General features: G+C 38.9%; 1 protein-coding gene across 1 annotated transcript; it reads right to left on the bottom strand.

Moving 5' to 3' along the window:
* Positions 1 to 647: 647 nt before the first annotated feature.
* OTOL1 (otolin 1) lies at positions 648 to 17,700 on the bottom strand. The gene is made up of 4 exons (XM_059063615.2): positions 17,329 to 17,700; positions 13,898 to 13,987; positions 2,214 to 2,285; positions 648 to 1,546 (listed from the first exon to the last, which is right to left on the bottom strand). The coding sequence occupies exons 1-4, from the start codon at positions 17,690 to 17,692 to the stop codon at positions 648 to 650; spliced, it is 1,425 nt and encodes a 474-aa protein (XP_058919598.2). The 5' UTR covers positions 17,693 to 17,700.
* Positions 17,701 to 19,067: the final 1,367 nt, after the last annotated feature.

Raw genomic sequence — 19,067 nt, 5'->3', positions numbered from 1 at the left:
CAATAATTAGATGACTCGCTGGATCTTTGCTATGATGAAGCAATATCTATATCAACTTTCTTTTTACCTTTTACCCAACACACAAGTCCATATAATACAGGCTTTTTATGAGCAAACCCTTACACACTGATTAATCTTAAAAATACTTTAGCTAGTCTTTACTATTCTTTCTGTGTATTCTCCCTGAACTAAACTAACATGGAATAGTTCTATTTTGTTAGAAGGCAATCCTCCCAACAGAATTAGAAACTTTCGAGAAATACCTACCCATCATATGTCAGCTGTTAGCCTCACATTCACACTGAAAAGAGTTACACACATTTTTATGAGACATAGAAAATATTTAGTAAGAATATATTTGTTACAAATTTCATTCATATTTTTGTATACAAATATTATTTAAAGGGCTTGAGAAATGCCATTATAATGCTAAATGAAAAAAGCTATAGACACATGCTCTCAAATACATATAAATATTTTTTAAAGGTGATGTTTTAAAATAGGAATTATTGACTCTAGGTGATATCATTTTTTCTTAATTTTTCTGTATTATTTTTATAATCATGAAAAAAATGAAGGTTATTTTTTTCAATAGCACTACCCAATGTTACCCACTAAACCCAAACTACAGTGTTGAAGATACAAGTTTATGGTGAAATGCCAGGGTTTTTCTCTGGGTACAAAAGGAACCCAGTAAAAATGCTATCATCCTCAGCACTGACATACACCCCATTCCAATCTTTTGAAACTTCCAGCCAGACTTGGTCCCCTGCTTTTAATTTCAAGATGATGAGGAGAGAGGCCTGGTCTATTTCATGACCATAGAGTGTTTCTCTGGACTTGAACTGCTTCCTATTCCAGGCCACCAGGCTGATCTGAGCAGGTCGGCCCCTCACGGTGACGTGGTAGGAAAAAACATATGCCCCAGGAATACTACAATTAAATTTCCCAGTGACAGGGCTGTAGTTCCCTTGGTCGTTATAGAGAACCTTGTCAAACTTGATAGGGGCATTTGGAGGAGGGAAAGGCTTGGATAAAGCAGCACTGAAAGCTGACCGTGGGACTCTAGCCACCTCCCCCTTGCAGCCCTTGAGGCCCCGAGAGCCCTTCTTCCCAATAGACCCTCGGACCCCTTTGCTCCCAAGCTCACCCTTTGGCCCTGCAGGTCCCACAAGACCAGGAGGACCCAACTCTCCCTTTTCTCCTTTAACTCCTGGATCACCTTGGGGCCCAGGCAGCCCGTCTGAACCACTTTTCCCCTCCATTCCAATATCTCCTTTTTCTCCTTTCATGCCCTCCTTGCCTTTTTCTCCTTTCCCCCCCCTCTCCCCAGAATCTCCACAGTAGCCCTTATCCCCCATCTCCCCCTTGTCTCCCTTGGCCCCAGGCTCTCCATTCAAGCCTGGTGCACCCACAGCCCCTCGGTCTCCTTTATCTCCTTTCTCTCCTTTGGTACCATTGGCACACGTGTCCCCCTTCGAGCCTTTTTGTCCTTTCACTCCTGCCAGGCCAATGTTTCCTCTATCTCCCTTAGGACCAAGTCCACCTGAAATGGAAAAATTAAAGTAATGGTTAAGGCTCACATACGGTATAAACAGTATGCTATTATCAGAGAGCTCACAAAATGAAACAAAACCTCTTAAATGGAGCTGGAAACTCGCTTCTTGCCTGAGCAATGGCCATGCAGAGGAGACTTTTACACTGAGCCATTCAAATCAAGCTACTCCCTCATAAAGGAAAGAGTTAATGCTACTGAGAAGCAACAGCTTATATTTAGACCTTATATATCTAGTTTGTCTGTTTGTTTGTTTGTTTGACTTTTAAGATGATGAAGAGTTTTAGAACTATAGTTGCCCATTGTGTTCCATTACACTTTGCATTTTGGGCCAACCCAGCTATTCTCCTAAATCTCCATATTGTCCATCCAAACCCAAAATCTTACAGGCAAAAAAACTGTAACCCAGAAAGATTTAGAGATCTTTTTCCCAAGGACAGAGAGAAAGAGGTGCAGAGTTCAGATGCTTTTACCACTTCCAGACTCCTAGATTAGTGCTGATAACACTCCATCCAATCAGTACACTAAATTATTAGAAGATTATTAGTAATTGATATTTCCATCTTACCTCCCTGATAACTTTAAATACAAACAGGAAGAAAATTAAGGGCCATACTGCACACGTGACTACACACAGTAGGTATACTTTATACACTACCTGGTTCTCCAGGTTTTCCTGGGTATCCTGGAACTCCATTTGTTCCTTGCTCCCCACGTTCTCCCTTAAGTCCTAAAATGATACCAAGATTAACTTTTTTCTAACTATATTAGCTATGATATAACAAACACCCATTTCACAACTGTGTCACATTCTAATGCTTCCTTTACCAAAATGTGTAAAGGTAAAACAATATGGAAAAAGAATTTATTGAGCAACATTAGGAATATTTTATTCCAATTGATGGTAAACCATTTAAACTATATTTGGAGGTCGTGCCAAATCTCTTCAAACAGATTTCAGCTTTTCCCTCAGCATTCTTGTAGCTCTTCAAATCTCTTACAAAACCTATGACATTCTGCCTTACATTATGTATGTCTGTGTTTGTGCTCTTCTTATTACAAATTCTGAATGACAGTAAAAGGTCCTCTTTTTTTATATCCGTCACAATGCCTGAGAAATTGTACCATGCACCATATAAGCTAAAACACAGAGCACAACACTCTGCAGTCAGCTAAAACTATTCATGATAAAAACCCACACAGGATAAAAAATATTGTCCTTGATATACATAAAGCACCAAGGAAAAGCTAATTTTCATTTTGTTTGGAATTTTTTTTCGTACGCTCTTTGGGAAAATTATAAAGCTGTGAAAATTCATGTTTGAAAAAATAAAAATATCTGGGCTTTTAGATATTTGCCATATTACCACAAAATGGACTTTTATACTGGGCCTGGCCAAAGGCCCATCCTGTTACAGTGCAGCCACTCTAGATTTATTTTAATTGTAACTAATAATAGAAAAAATAACAGTAACAATAATAGCTAATTCTCATTGAGCACTTACTTTGCACCAGGTAATGTTCCAAGCTCTTAACATGAATTTTTAAATTTCAACCTTTTAGTTTAATATTAATTTTTATTTCATAGTAAAACAGCCTCTCATATAACAGGGAGGCTCACATAACAGAGCACATTTCATCAATTGGAACACTTTTCATTTACAAAAGTTTGTAGCATCTCCCATCAAGAAAGGTAGAGCACATATTTTTGTCACCACTTTCATCACAAAATAAACTGAGGTATGAAAAAGTTTAGCAATCTGTACGAAGTCAAACATAACTGTATATAATATTGGTTGGCATCAACTTACTAGCCATATTATTTATGATATAACCAACATATTTTGTTTCATTTTTGCCAGGGAAAAAGAAACCCTAAGTCAAATTAAAAGTCATGAGAAGAGGGGGCTTTTCAAGATGGTGGAGGAGTAGGAGGACCTGGATTTCATCTCTTTCCACAAGTGCATCAAGAATACATCTACAGATGCAACAATTCTCACAGAACACCGGCTGAACACTAGCAGAAGACCTTGGACACCAGAAAGGACAATAAAGATGCCTGCATAACCAGATAGGATGAAAGAAAGGGAGAAAGAAGAGAAGAAATGGGATGGAACCTGCTCCCCAACTGGGGAGCTGAAGCATCAGAAAGGTTCCCACATCTGGGGAAGCCCCCTCACCAACATAAAAATCGGTTGGGACAGAAGGGAAGCATCTGAGGCTGTCAGAGGAGGGTGGAACAGCCAGTCTGTGGCAGAAAGCACAGAGTGAGACCTACACAGACAGTCCATGCAACAGCACTGCATGCCCCACACTGGGATGTGTGTCCACTGGTGTGCACGGGGGCTGGGAGCTGGAACGTGGGGATTGGAGTACAAACCCAGGAGGAGTACTATTGTTGGCTGCAAGGAGACAGCCTATGGGGATGGGAGGGAGGAAATATGCAACTGCGAAGGCCTGTAGAGGAAACCTGGACTGCCATGGAAGTAAGGCACCACTGTGTTGAGTGACATACAGGGGATGGAGCCACCACTGCAGCCTCTCTCCCCATGCACCAGCCCCTGCCCATTCCCCCAGGTGCTAGGAAAGGGCCCTGCCAGGGCTGGCCCTCATACACCTGCCACTGAGCACTAGAAAATGCTCCCACTAGGGCCAGATCTCTTGTGCCTGTGGCTGCCACTTCCCTGCGCACCTGTCGCCACTGGGGCTCAAGCGACCCAGGCAGCCATGCCACCTCCACGCCCTGTCCTCACTGGGGCAGGCCCAAGTGCTCCAGGGCAGCCTCAGGAGCAGAATCCTGTGGGTGGCCCACATGCAGAAGTGGGGCTAAAATCACAGCTGAGCCCCAGGGGCAGGGTGACTAAGGAACAGGAACAAAAATCTTTCCATCAGTTGCACAAGCTACATATTAAGGCCCTGTGATCAGCTTTGTAGACCCTGCATCTATGGATCTGAATGGACAATGAGTGTTCCCACAAATGAAACTGGTCTAGCTCTGGCAGCTGTGGATTTTGGGGGCAAGAACATGCATGAGTTGGGCCAGATCAGAGTCTGACATGTCCTCACAGTGCCCACAGCAGGTCGAGAGACCAACCTAGAGGCACTGGAGGGCCTACTGGGGAGGTGGAGGTGGGCTGTGGCTCACAGCAGGGGCTAGGACAATGACAGCTGAGACCCCAGGAAAATATTATTATTAATATTATTATTATTATGTTTTGATTTGCTCTGTTGCTGACTTAGTTTTTTGTAATTATTATTCTTTACTTTTATTTAGTATTTTGGGGGGTTTTAGGTTTGTTTGGTTTTTTTTCTTTCTTTTTTTAATTTTGTTAATATATTTTTTATTTTTATTTTGCTTTTTCATTGTTCTGTTTTTTTCCTTTTCTTTGTTCTATTTTGTTTTTAACTTTTTTCCTCTTTTTTCTGTTTTTTCTTTTTATCCTTCTTTTAATTGCTTTTGTGTGTCTGTTTTGTTTGATTTATTCTTCAGTTTGCATTCTGTTTTAGTTTTGTTTTTTGTTTTCTGTTTTTGTTAGTTTTGTTTTTAATTGTTTGATTTCATTTTGGGGTTCTTTTGTTTGTCTGGTTGTTCTCTTGGTTTTTGTTTTCTTTGGTTTTGTTTTTGTTTCTTTTTGCGTGTGCATGAGTTTGTTTTCATTTTTGTTTGGTTGGTTTTGCTTTTACCATTTGTCTGGAGTTTTGTTTGTTTTTTGGTTTTATTGCTGTTGTTGCTATTTGTTTCTGTATTTGCTATTTCTCTTGGGTTTTGTTTCTCTTTTTGTTTTCCTTTGTTTTCTCCCCCCCACCTTTTTTTCCCTTTATTGCCATGATGTGTAGCTTGTGGGGTCTTGGTTCCCCAGCTGGGGGTCAGGCCTGAGCCTTGGGGGAGGGAGCGCTTAGTCCAGGATGCTGGACTGCCAGAGAATTCCTGACCCCAAGGAATGTTAATTGATGAGACCTCTCCCAGAGGTCTCCATCTTGAATAGAAGACATGGCTCCACCTAACTGCCTGCAGGCTCTAATGCTGGATGCCTCACAGCAAACAAGCAAGACAGGAACACAAACCCACCTATCAGCAGACAGGCTGCCTAAAGCTGTGCTAAGCTCACAGACACCTGACATGGCCCTGCTCATCAGAGGGACAAGATCAAGTTCCACCCACCACCCAACCAGAACACAGGCACCAGTCCCTCCCACCAGGAAGCCTACACGAGCCACTGGACCAACCTCACCCATCAAGGGCAGACACCAGAAGCAAGAGGAACTATGACACTGCAGCCTGTGGAAAGAAGACCTTAAACACAGTAAGTTAGACAAAAATGAGAAGACTGAGAAATATGTTGCAAAAAAAGGAGCAAGGTAAAAACCCACAAGACCAAATAAATGAAGAGGAAATAGGCAATCTACATGGAACAGAATTCAGAGTAATAATAGTAAAGATGATCCAATTCTGTTCAACAGAAATGTTTAACAAGGACCTAGAAGAACTAAAGAACAAACAGTGATGAACAACACAATAACTGAAATTTAAAATAAGCTCAAAGGAATCAATAGCAGAATTACTGAGGAAGAAGAACAGATAAGTGACCTGGAAGATTGGATGGTGGAAATAACTGCCATGGAGCAAAATAAAGAAAAAAGAATGAAAAGAAATGAGGACAGTCTCAGAGACCTCTGGGACAACATTAAATACACCAACGTTCAAATTATAGGGATCCCAGAAGAAGTAGAGAAAGAGAAATTGTCTGAGAAAATATTTGAAGAGATTATAGTCAAAAACTTCTCTAACATGGGAAAGGAAATAGTCAGTCAAGTCCAGGAAGCACAGACAGTTCCATACAGGATAAATCCAAGGAGAAACAGGCTGAGACACATATTAATCAAACTAACAAAAATTAAACACAAAGAAAAATTACTAAAAGCAGCAAGGGAAAAGCAACAAATAACATACAAGGGAATTCCCATAAGGTTATCAGCTGATTTTTCAGCAGAAACTCTGCAGGCCAGAAGGGAGTGACAGGATATATTTAAAGTGATGAAAGGGAAAAACCTACAACCAAGATTACTCTATCTGGCAAGGATCTCATTCAGATTTGATGGAGAAATCAAAAGCTTTACAGAAAAGTAAAGCTAAGAGAATTCAGCACCACAAAACCAGCTTTACAACAAATGATAAATGAACTTCTCTAGGCAGGACACACAAGAGAAGAAAAAGACCTACAAAGACAAACCCCCCAAAATTAAGAAAATGGTAATAGGAACATACATATTGATAATTACCTTAAATGTAAATGGATTAAATGCTCCAACCAAAAGACACAGATTGGCTGAATGCATACAAAAACAAGACCCATGTATATGCTGTCTACAAGAGACCCACTTCAGACCTAAGGACACATACAGATTGAAAGTGAGAGGATGGCAAAAGATATTCCATGCAAATGGAAATCAAAAGAAAGCTGCAGTAGAAATACTCATATCAGACAAAATAGACTTTAAAATAAAGACTATTACAAGAGACAAAGAAGGACACTACATAATGATCAAGGGATCAATCCAAGAAGAAGCTATAACAAGAGTAAATATTTATGCACCCAACATAGGAGCACCTCTATACATAAGGCAAATGCTAACAGCCATAATAGAGGAAATTGACAGTAACACAATAATAGTAGGGACTTTAACACTCCAGTTATATCAGTGGATAGATATCCAGACAGAAAATTAATAAGGAAACACAAGCTTTAAATGACACATTAGACCATGTAGACTTAGTTGATATTTAAAGGACATGACATCCAAAAGCAGCAGAATACACCTTATTCTCAAATGTACGTGGAACATTCTTCAGGATAGATCACATCTTGGGTCACAGATCAAGCCTCAGTAAATTTAAGAAAACTGAAATCATATCAAGCGTCTTTTCCAACCATAAGGCTATGAGATTAGAAATCAGTTACAGGGAAAAAACTAGTAAAAAACACAAACAGTTGGAGGGTAAACAATATGCTACTAAAGAACCAAGAGATCACTGAGGAAATCAAAAAACACCTAGAGGGGGCTCCTTGTGGCACAGTGGTTAAGAATCCACCTGCCAATGCAGGGGACATGGGTTCAAGCCCTGCTCTGGGAAGATCTCATGTGCCACGGAGTAACTAAGCCCATACACCACAACTACTGAGCCTGCACTCTACAGCCCACGAGCCACAACTACTGAGCCTGCATACCACACTACTGAAGCCCACATGCCTAGAGCCACAACAAGAGAAGCCACCACAATGAGAAGCCTGTGCACTGCAAAGAAAAGTAGCCCCTTCTCACCACAACTAGAGAAAGCCTGTGTGCAGCAACGAACACCCAACACAGCCAAAAATAAATAAATAAAATTTTAATATACCTAGAAACAAATGACAATAAAAACACAATGAACCAAAACCTATGGGAGGCAGCAAAAGCAGTTCTAAGAGGGAAGTTTACAGTAATACAATCCTACCTCAAGAAACAAGAAAAATCTCAAATAAACTACCTAACCTTACACTTAAAGCAACTAGAGAAAGAAAAACCAAAAAAAAGTTAGTAGAAGGAAAGAAATCATAAAGATCAAAACGGAAATAAATGAAATAGAAACAAAGAAAACAAGAGCAAAGATCAATAAAACTAAAAGATGGTTCTTTGAGAAGATAAACCAAATTGATAAACCTTTAGGCAGACTCATCAAGAAAAAAAAGGGAGAGGACTCAAATCAATAAAATTAGAATTGAAAAGGACAAGTTACAACTGACATTGCAGAAATACAAAGGATCATAAGAGACTCTATGCCAATAGAGTCTCTTATCATAAGCAACTCTATGCCAATAAAATGGACAACTTGGAAGAAATGGACAAATTCTTAGAAAGGTATTAACTTCCAAGACTGAACCAGGAAGAAATAGAAAATATAAACCAGACCAATCACAAGTAATGAAATTGACACTGTGATTAAAAATCTTCCAAAAAACAAAAGTCCAAGACCAGATGACTTCACAGGTGAATTCTATCAAATTTTACAGAATAGCTAACACCTATCCTTCTCAAACTCTTCCCAAAAATTGCAGAGGGAGGAACACTCCCAAACTCATTCTATGAGGCCACCATCACCATGATATCAAAACCAAAGATATCACACAAAAAAAGAAAATTACAGGCCAATATCACTGATGAACGTAAATGCAAAAATCCTCAACAAAATATAGCAAACCGAATCCAACAACACATTAAAAGGACCACACACCAAGATCAAGTGGGATTTATCCTAGGGATGCAAGGACTCTTAAATACATGCAAATCAATCAATGTGATACACCATATTAAAAAATTGAAGGATAAAAACCATATGAGCGTCTCAAGAGATACAGAAAAAGCTTTTGACAAAATTCAACACCCATTTAAGATAAAAAAAACTCTCCAGAAAGTGGGCATAGAGGGAACTTACCTCAACACAATAAAGGCCATATATGAAAAACCCACATCAAGCATTATTATCAATGGTGAAAAACTGAAAGCATTTTCTCTAAGATCAGGAACAAGACAACGGTGCCCACTTTTGCCACTATTATACAACATAGTTTTGGAAGTCATAGCCACAGCAATCAGAGAAGAAAAAGAAACAAAAGGAATACAAACTGGAAAATAATAAGTAAAACTGTAACTGTTTGCAGATTACATGATAATATACATAGAGAATCCTAAAGATGACACTAGAAAACTACTAGAGCTTATCAATGAATTTAGTAAAGTTGCATGATACAAAATTAATACACAGAAATCTCTTGCATTCCTATATGCTAACAATGAAAGATCAGAAAGAGAAATTAAGGAAACAATTTCATTCACCATTCCAAAAAAAAAAACAATAAAATATCTAGGAATAAACCTACCTAAGGAGGCAAAGACCTGTACTCAGAAAACTATAAGATACTGATGAAAGAAATCAAAAATGACACAAACAGATGGAGAGATATACCATGTTCTTGAATTGGAAGAATCAATATTGTGAAAATGACTATAATACCCAAAGCAATCTACAGATTCAGTGAAATCCCTATCAAATTACCAATGGCATTTTTCACAGAACTAAAACAAAAAATTTTTACAATCTGTATGGAAGCACAAAAGACCCCAAATAGCCAAAGCAATCTTGAGAAAGATAAAAGGAGTTGGAGGAATCAGGCTCCCTGACTTCAGACTATACTACAAAGCTACAGTAATCAAGACCGTATGGTACTGGCACAAAAACAGAAATACAGATCAATGAAACAGGATAGAAAGCCCAGAGATACACCCGCGCACCTATGGTCACCTTATTTTTGATAAAGGAGGCAAGAATATACAGTGGAGAAAAGACAGTCTCTTCAATAAGTGGTGCTGGGAAAACTGGACAGCTACATGTAAAAGAATGAAATTAGAACACTCTCTAACGCCATACACAAAAATAAACTCAAAATGGATCAAAGATCTAAATGTAAGGCCAGACACTATAAAACTCTTAGAGGAAAACATAGGCAGAACACTCTATGACATAAATCACAGCAAGATCCTTTTTGACCCACCTCTTAGAGAAATGGAGATAAAAACAAAAATAAACAAATGGGAGGGACCTAATGAAACTTAAAAGCTTTTGCACAGCAAAGGAAACCATAAACAAGACGAAAAGACAACCCTCAGAATGGGAGAAAATATTTGCAAATGAAGCAATGGACAAAGGATTAACCTCCAAAATATACAAGCAGCTCATGCAGCTCAATATGAAAAAAACAAACAACCCAGTCCAAAAATGGACAGAAGACCTAAATAGACATTTCTCCCAAACAAGACGTACATATTGCCAACAAACATATGAAAGGATGCCCAACATCACTAATTATTAGAGAAATGTAGATCAAAACTACAATGAGGTATCACCTCACACCAGTCAGAATAGCCATCATCAAAAAATCTACGAACAATAAATGCTGGAGAGGGTGTGGAGAAAAGGGAACCCTCTTGCACTGTTGATGGGAATGTAAATTGATAAATTGAGAACAGTATGGAGGTTCCTTAAAAAACTAAAAATATAACTGCCATATGACCCAGCAATCCCACTACTGGGCATATACCCAGAGAAACCATAATGCAAAAAGATACATACACCCTGATGTTCATTGCAGCACTTTTTTTTTTTTTTTTTTTTTTTTTTGCTGTACACGGGCCTCTCACTGCTGTGGCCTCTCCTGTTGTGGAGCACAGGCTCCGGACACGCAGGCTCAGTGGCCATAGCTCACGGTCCCAGCCACTGCGTGGCATGTGGGATCTTCCCAGACCGGGGCACGAACCTGTGTCCCCTGCATCAGCAAGCAGACTCTCAACCACTGTGCCACCAGGGAAGCCCTGTGGCACTATTTATGATAGGCAGGACATGGAAGCAACCTAAATGTCCATCAACAGAGGAATGGATAAAGAAGATGTGGTACATATATATATATAATGGAATAGTACTCAGCCATAAAAAAGAATGAAACTGGGTCATTTGTAGAGACGTGGATGGACCTAGAGATTGTCATACAGAGTGAAGTAAGGCAGAAAGAGAAAAACAAATATCGTATATTATCGCATATATGTGGATTCTTAAAAAATGTTATGGATTATCTTATTTGCAAAGCAGAAATAGAGACACAGACATAGAGAACAAACATATGGATACCAAAGGGGAAAGGGTGTGGGTGGGATGAACTGGGAGATTGGGATTGACATATATACACTATTGATACTATATATAAAATAGATAACTAATGAGAACCTACTGTAAAGCACAGGGAACTCTACTCAGTGCTCTGCAGTGACCTAAATGGGAAGGAAATCCAAAAATGAGGGCATATATGCATATGTATAGCAGATTCACTTTACAGCAACTATACCCCAATAAAAATTTTTCAAAGAAGAAACCAAAATAATTTTTTTTTAGTTTCTTAATCTCTTTTATTTTATTTCTTAACTGAAGTATAGTTGATTTACAATGTTGTGTAGAAACCAGAATATTATCAGTGTCCCAGAAGACTCTATTGTGCCCCATTTTTGTCACAGTCTATCCTTTGAGAGTAACTACAGTTGACTTTTAGCATCATAGACTTTTGGGGTTTGTACTAACCATTATATAATTGAAATTGTATAGTATGTAATCTTTTGTGTCTGAATTCTTTTGCTCAACATTATATTTGTAAAATTGATTTATACTGTTGCATATAGTTGTTTGTTGGTTCTCATTACCATTGTATAAATATGCCAATATTTAATAATCTACTATAAAGAATTTATTAATTTTATAATAAAAGCACAATGGCTGTAAATAAATAAATAAATAAAAGTCATGAAAAGAGATTCAGCCAAATTTCTTCAGACTAGCTAGAGAAATCCCACCATAAGCTTCTCAACAGTTTTCTAAGTAGCTTGCTTCTCTTTATCATTCCATTTAAAATTTAAAATTTGGAAATTAACCCATAGGCAATCAGGAAAACATCTGTATACCTTTGAAGAGAACATAACTATGAACGGAAGTGAAGGAATAATTCTATTCCCAGTCCTTGTCAATATTCATATCCTGACCTTCAGTGCACAGTTATTCTGATTCTTGAGTTCATTTAAAGAGTTTAACTGCTGGGCTTCCCTGGTGGCACAGTGGTTGAGAATCTGCCTGCTAATGCAGGGGACACAGGTTCAAGCCCTGGTCTGGGAGGATCCCATATGCCACGGAGCAACTGGGCCCGTGAGCCACAACTACTGAGACTGCACGTCTGGAGCCTGTGCTCCACAACAAAAGGCCGTGATAGTGAAAGGCCCGCGCACCGCGATGAAGAGTGGCCCCCGCTTGCCACAACTAGAGAAAGCCCTCACACAGAAACGAAGACCCAACACAGCAAAAATAAATTAATTAATTAATAAACTCCTACCCCCAGTATCTTTAAAAAAAAAAAAGAGTTTAATTGCTTATAATGAATTTACTCAATCAGATAATGATTAAAAAATACAGTCATTCTACTCATTTATTTTTTTAACTTTAAGTCTTAACCAAGAGTCCAAGTTAAGTGGAAGTGAAAGGAAAATACAGTTGTCACTTTATATACACTGGCTAAATGAATTTCTACTTTTGACCCTTCATCAAAGCATATTCTTAAGAACCTCATTTTATAATACTTCCCTGTTTTTTTCTTCTACTTCCAGAAGTCTAACTTCCAAAATGTATGAATCACTGGGGAGGTTCATCACTCATCTTTATTTCACAGGGCTTTCTGCTACCATAATTCAGCCACAAAAGGATTAAATGCTTCCAAGAATGAAAATCGCATAATTGATGAGTGTGAAGTGGCTCTCTCTTACCTTAGCATCTTTTTTGAGTTATTACTTCACTGAATGTTCTACCAGAAATGAGTTAGGCAGTTCCTGGGCCATGCAGAGGGTGATGTATAGATGATATTATGTCATCTGACATGTGACACTAAGGCTAAAACATTTAACTTGATGTATATATAGTATTTCTACAGGCTGGTGGTATTCCCTGAGGACTTTGTCCCAGTGCATCTATAACCTTCCCTCAATACCTTGAAGCACTTATAGAACCAGGGATTTCCCAGAGCAGAGCACCCTCTTTGCTGATACATCTATGGAATCACAGAATTTCTGAGATGGAAAAGATCTAGGAAAGCCCACATAATGACAAATCTTTTTTAAACAGAGTATAAATAAATATCTAGTCTAGTCCTCTCAATTTCCAGATGAGGTAAAGTGACGGGTCCAAGGTCACTGCAAATAGCTTAACTTCTTCCATTTTAATTCAGTTCTCTTCCCACCATTGACACTGCCCCTGATTTGAGACTAAGCCAAAGGATATGTCATACTCTCCTTAGTAAGTAGGCTATCCATCTATATGGAATATTCTAGAGGATTGCCTGTTCTGATTAGTTTTATGTAGTATGAAATTAATTTGCATCATAAAGAAGAACTCAAACAGGAGTAAATGGGAAAGGACCCTTCCCCAGAGTCTATGCCCTGTGGTTCCCAGTCACTGAGTCAGCCAGGTGGACTACAAGAAACAGAAAAGGGATGTGTGTGGGGGGAGTATATTACCAGGCAAGTTTAAAATTTCTCAATTGGCTATTTATAAAGTTAACATTTTCATATCAAACATAACTCACAATATGCTTTACCAAGTATTTACATTTAAAAAAATAGATCCACCTGCAAGAATCTGGTATTTACTTAGCAAGCTGCTCTTCTTAAAAATGATACAGAACATCTCTTGAGTTTTGACACGAAATGGATATAATTACCTACCCTTCTCTCCTTTCTGGCCTTTTGGACCTTGGGGTCCAGTGACTCCTGGTGGCCCTAGGATCCCCATATCACCAGCTTCTCCCTTAAAACCTGGAAATGAGATTTAAAAACCATCAGGGTAGAAAAATTCTCTTTTGAAATTCATTACTTCAAAAAAAATCAGTCATTTTATTGAGGCCAATGACTGTCAGTGTCCTAATGATAAAATCTGGGTGAGAATAAACTATTACAGAGTTCTAAGGACAATATTTTTGTCTGATTTGTAATTTTGCACTACCTGAACAGATAAATTGAGCCCATTATTACTTGTCACTGAATTCATGTCAGTGATCAAATGATTCAGAGAAGCAGTACTATATCAAACAACAAGAAAAGATGATTATCTGACTCTTTACCTCATGTGGACCACACTTTCAAATTGGAAGTAAAACCACAATACCTAGCACTTTGGGTTTTCCCATTCCTTCACTTATGTACTCATTCAGGAACCATTGCTGAGCCCTCCTACACACCAAGCATCCTGCTAGGTGTCAGGAATCAGCCATCAACATTCCAGCAGACCCTTCCCTCATGGAGCTGAGAGTCCATGAAAGATAAACATGAACAAATAACCACACAAATAAATAGAAATGGCCACACTGTTGTTAGTTGTAAAGAAAAGAGAAAGTTCCTATTGTAGATGGTGGTTTTAAAAAAAAAACTGATTTATGGGATCAGAGGATACCTCCTGGAAAAAAATGTCATTAAGCTAAGACCCAATGAACAAATTAGAAATTTCTGAGACAAAGAAAAAAAAAAAAAAAACATAGATGAGTATTTCAGGAAAAACAAGAGTAGAAAAGACCATGGTGGGGGTTTTTTGCGGTACACGGGCCTCTCACTGTTGTGGTCTCTCCGGTTGCGGAGCACAGGTTCCGGACGCGCAGGCTCAGCGGCCATGGCTCAAGCCGCTCCGCGGAATGTGGGATCTTCCCGGACCCGGGCACGAACCTGTGTCCCCTGCATCGGCAGGCCAACTCTCAACCACTGCTCCACCAGGGAAGCCCCATCCATGGTGTTTTTAAGAAACTAAAAGAAGAGCACCATGGGCAGAGCTAGCGATCAGGGTAAAAGAGGCTGAGGGGCAGGCGAGGGGCAGATGGTGCAGGACTCAGACCTCACTGGCGTCCTCGCTCATCCCAGCAGTCCAGGTCCGTTCCACTTACCTGGGCCACACAGACACCCAAGCCTAGGACAGTTATCGTTCCTGCAACCCCAGCCCTGTTCAAGCTTAGGGATTGTTTCGCAATTCCTGATTGGAATAATTGATGGCCAGGTTCTTTGAAAGTTAACCATATAAATAAGTACACTCAATTAAATTGTAATCTTTCATCTTAATTATTATAATTAAGTTGATGGGGTAGAGAAAATTATTTTCAATCTGTTGAATTTCCTCGTTGAAAGAACACTGTATTTATTTAGATGAAAAGCTTTAATAAATTGCATGCAATGGAGGTTAAGGCTGAAGACAAGCTCAAGAAGCCAAAGTGGTGGTTAAGCTCTTCTGTCTAAAAAAGAAGGAAGAGCAGAGAGGAAAGGAATGGAGAACGAAGAGCAGGGGAGGCAGAAGCAAGCAAAATGATCAATTACAGTTCACTGTGCAGTGACCCCCCCCCCCTTCCTCACGACCCCCAAATGCCCAATGTGGTTATGAGGGAAATGCACAGGGAGCACACAGCAACTGCCTGCAAGGGCACAAGGGGCAGGCAGGCTGCCCCTTCCATCTAGGCGAGGTGTACATATTGGTTAGTTTAGTGTAAATATCGGAAGGCTGGATCTAATGGAAGATCTGGGGCTGGAGGGTGCACAAACCGAGTCTGACATCAGGTTCTATACTCTCAGGTACTATAACCTTTAGAATTACCTGAAACTCTCTGAAACGCAATTAAATTATCCACTGAAATGTAGTAATATTTTAAACATTTTCTACAAAGATGAGAAACAACATAAAGTGCTTAACAGTTCTTGGCACATAGTAGGTAGCTATTATATAACTGAATTAATGAGAGAAGCTGGAGATTAAATTTCAAATGGAATTTTACCTTTATGAGCTATTAGATATAGCTGAGCTGTATATTTCAAAACACTTTCATTCAGAAACTGTAAAATTAGGCTAATAACTTTTAAAGTCTACATTTATTATTCACATCACAGTAGATAACACAAATGTGATATATGTAATATGTGTGTTAATTAACGTATGTAATAAGCTGAGCTCTAAGAACAGTGCAGCTAAATCCACCACTGGGTAAGACAAAAGCCCTGATGCTACGACTTATAAAACAGTTTAGCAACCAGCTATGTTTACATGATCACCTCCCATTCCCCACTAGCAGCTTGCCAGACATGATACTAAGAGAAATCCTAGTAAATATAATTTTCTCAGTCTAATTAGATCTCCAGTAATGTTTTGGCAACCCTGAAATCTTGGTTCCCCAGACCCCTGCCCAGCTTCTTTCCCATTCAATACCACCTCCACATAAACACTGATCACATTTCCCAAAAGCTTCCTGCAATGGGATGAAATGAATGAAAAGCTTAATGAGGATGCAGAATTTCTGATTTTATAACTTTAAAGTCTTCAGGCAAGACAGAACAAATATTTATATGTAATTCTTTCAGAGAATAGTGGATTTGAAATTGACATTCTGATCTCACTTTTTCCTTGAATTATCTGCTGTAGGACATGTGAAAGCTGAACTGTATTACAATAAAAGTGAGAGTATATCGATACTGTATACATGAAAGACATCTGAAATTTTGAAATATTTAACTATGACATTCAATGGAGAAAATTGCTGGGCAAGGAGACTGTGTTGCCTCAGAATTTCAATGAGAAGTGAACTGAATCCTGCCTTTATTCTCCACCTCACAGGCATTACATTTCTAATCCTAACTACAAGTAGCACTCCAAAAACCCATCAGTCAGTACACATTCTTACCAGACCACAGAATTTTCACTTACCCTATTTACATCAGCCATTAATGAAAAGATTGTGTAACTGGAAGGACTACACACCAGTGCTAGTGTTGGTAGGCCAGTCTCTGCTCTAACCAGCACCATCCAGTAGAACCTTCTGCAATTATGGAAGTGCTCTATATCTGTGCTGCCCATTGGCCACATGTAGCTACTGAGCACTTAAAATGGGACCCGTGTGACTGAGGAATTGAATTTTTAATCTCATTTAATTTTAATATTAATAGCTGTACATGGGGCTCTGGCTACCCCACTGGGCAACCGAACCCACTGCATTTGTCACAATGTTACACCTAGGCTTGTCCCATTCACATGACAATGTAGAAACCCTTGGGGCAATTCCACCACCAATCCACCACCTCTCAACTCTAAGTATGTACAAGTGAGAAATATAGGGCCTCGTATTTTCAAATACCTGGCTTTCCAGTCTCTCCAGGTTCTCCTTTTTGCCCTGGTCCAGGTGAACAACAATCACAGCAATTCAAGAAGAAATCAGCCGTGGCAAGAGCAAGGTTTTCAGAGGGGAAGAGGGTGGCAGCACCAAAGTCAGGATTGAAAGCTGAGGGGTCAGGGGTTGGTTCTGCCATTTCAGCCGCTTCTGTGAAGGGGGTTTCTTCTTCTTCTGGAGGTTGGCCACTGAATGGCTTTGGACCCTTTGGCATCACTTTTCCCTCAGACTTCTTCGTGAATTTGGTATATGGTGTGGTCTTTACTATTGTGTCCACACCAGCAATAGCCAAGATAATTAAAATGGCACAAAACCAAGAAAATATCCACATATTTGAGGCTGGAAGAAAGATATAACGGGAATATATACATATATTACAAACAAAAAACAAAGTGATATAGATATATTCTTATATGAGAGGAATATATACACATATATGAACCAGAAGAATGAACAGTATTCATACTACTAAATGATTTTTATATATTTCATATGTAAATGTATGCTTGATTCACAACAGAATATTTTATTTACTTATTTACTTATTTATTGTAAGGAACATTTTGCTTCAATTCTCCTTTCTGGTTGTTTTCCCAGTGTTACATATACTAAAATATTGTTCTCAATCATTAAAATTATCTTGCCAAAAAGCAAACATGATCTATAATAAATGCAACATGACTTAATAGCTCATATACCCTGTGGAAAACAAATATGAATAAAATCATGACTGACTTCACCCAGATTTATAGGAATCAAATACATCTGTATTAGAAGGAGATGAAAAATATTGAGCTGAATTGTTTATTTCAGCAAACTCAATTATTTCAAGAAAACATACTGGTAAAAGAGTCCTTAAATCTACTCAGGATAATGGTCTTGTTATGAGAACAATCTTTTAGAATCTGTTGTAATAAATGGAGAGAAAGGGAGAGAATTAAAAATCATAAATTTAAATATGTGTTATGTCTTCAGATTCTTCACATGTCATTTAACTCTCCAATTCTTTGCTTTATAATTTAAGGGTTTTTTTCTGCAAACTCACATTTATCTTTGTATTATTTTAATGGGCCAAATAGTGGTTATTCTTATTAAGGCTTTTATCACTGTTCAAAGGGATATAAGGTTCCTGATGAAATGAAATTTTGAGAATTCATAATATTCCATTCCCCAGAAACTCCCAGCAGTCCAGTGGCTGCTAACAGATAGCCAGGGTTAGAAATGCATGATTTCTGATTGGAAAAGGAAGGAGTGTTTAAGATAAATAGTAAGAGAGAAAGGAGAATGGAAATAAGGATAGTAACAACACCTACTATTTATAGAAGCCCTACAAAGAGTAGGTGCCTTATATTCATCAATCCAATCTGTTCTCAAAACAGCTCTGCCAGGGCTTCCCTGGTGGCGCAGTGGTTGAGAGTTTGCCTGCCAATGCAGGAGACATGGGTTCATGCCCCAGTCCAGGAAGATCCCACATGCCGTGGAGCGGCTGGGCCCGTGAGCCATGGCCGCTGAGTCTGCGCGTCCGGAGCCTGTGCTCTGCAGCGGAAGAGGCCACAACAGTGAGAGGCCCGCGTACCACAAAAAAAAAAAAAAAAAAGAAAACTACAGGCCAATATCATGGTTGAACATAGATATAAAAATCCTCATCAGAATACTAGAAAACAGAATCCAGCAGCACATGAGAAGGATCATACACCATGATCAAC

The sequence above is a fragment of the Kogia breviceps genome, chromosome 5 (genome assembly GCF_026419965.1).
Source record: "Kogia breviceps isolate mKogBre1 chromosome 5, mKogBre1 haplotype 1, whole genome shotgun sequence".
In the NCBI taxonomy this organism is placed as follows: domain Eukaryota; kingdom Metazoa; phylum Chordata; class Mammalia; order Artiodactyla; family Physeteridae; genus Kogia; species Kogia breviceps.
Note: the sequence above shows the minus strand (reverse complement) of the source record. Positions and strands in the feature narration are given on the sequence as shown.

Coding starts and splice junctions, on each gene's coding strand:
- OTOL1 (XM_059063615.2), bottom strand. CDS start 17,692: ATGTGGATATTTTCTTGGTTTTGTGCCATTTTAATTATCTTGGCTATT. Junction 13,988..17,328: donor TGGAGAGACTGGAAAGCCAG/GTATTTGAAAAT, acceptor TCTCATTTCCAG/GTTTTAAGGGAGAAGCTGGT. Junction 2,286..13,897: donor AGGCCAGAAAGGAGAGAAGG/GTAGGTAATTAT, acceptor GTATCATTTTAG/GACTTAAGGGAGAACGTGGG.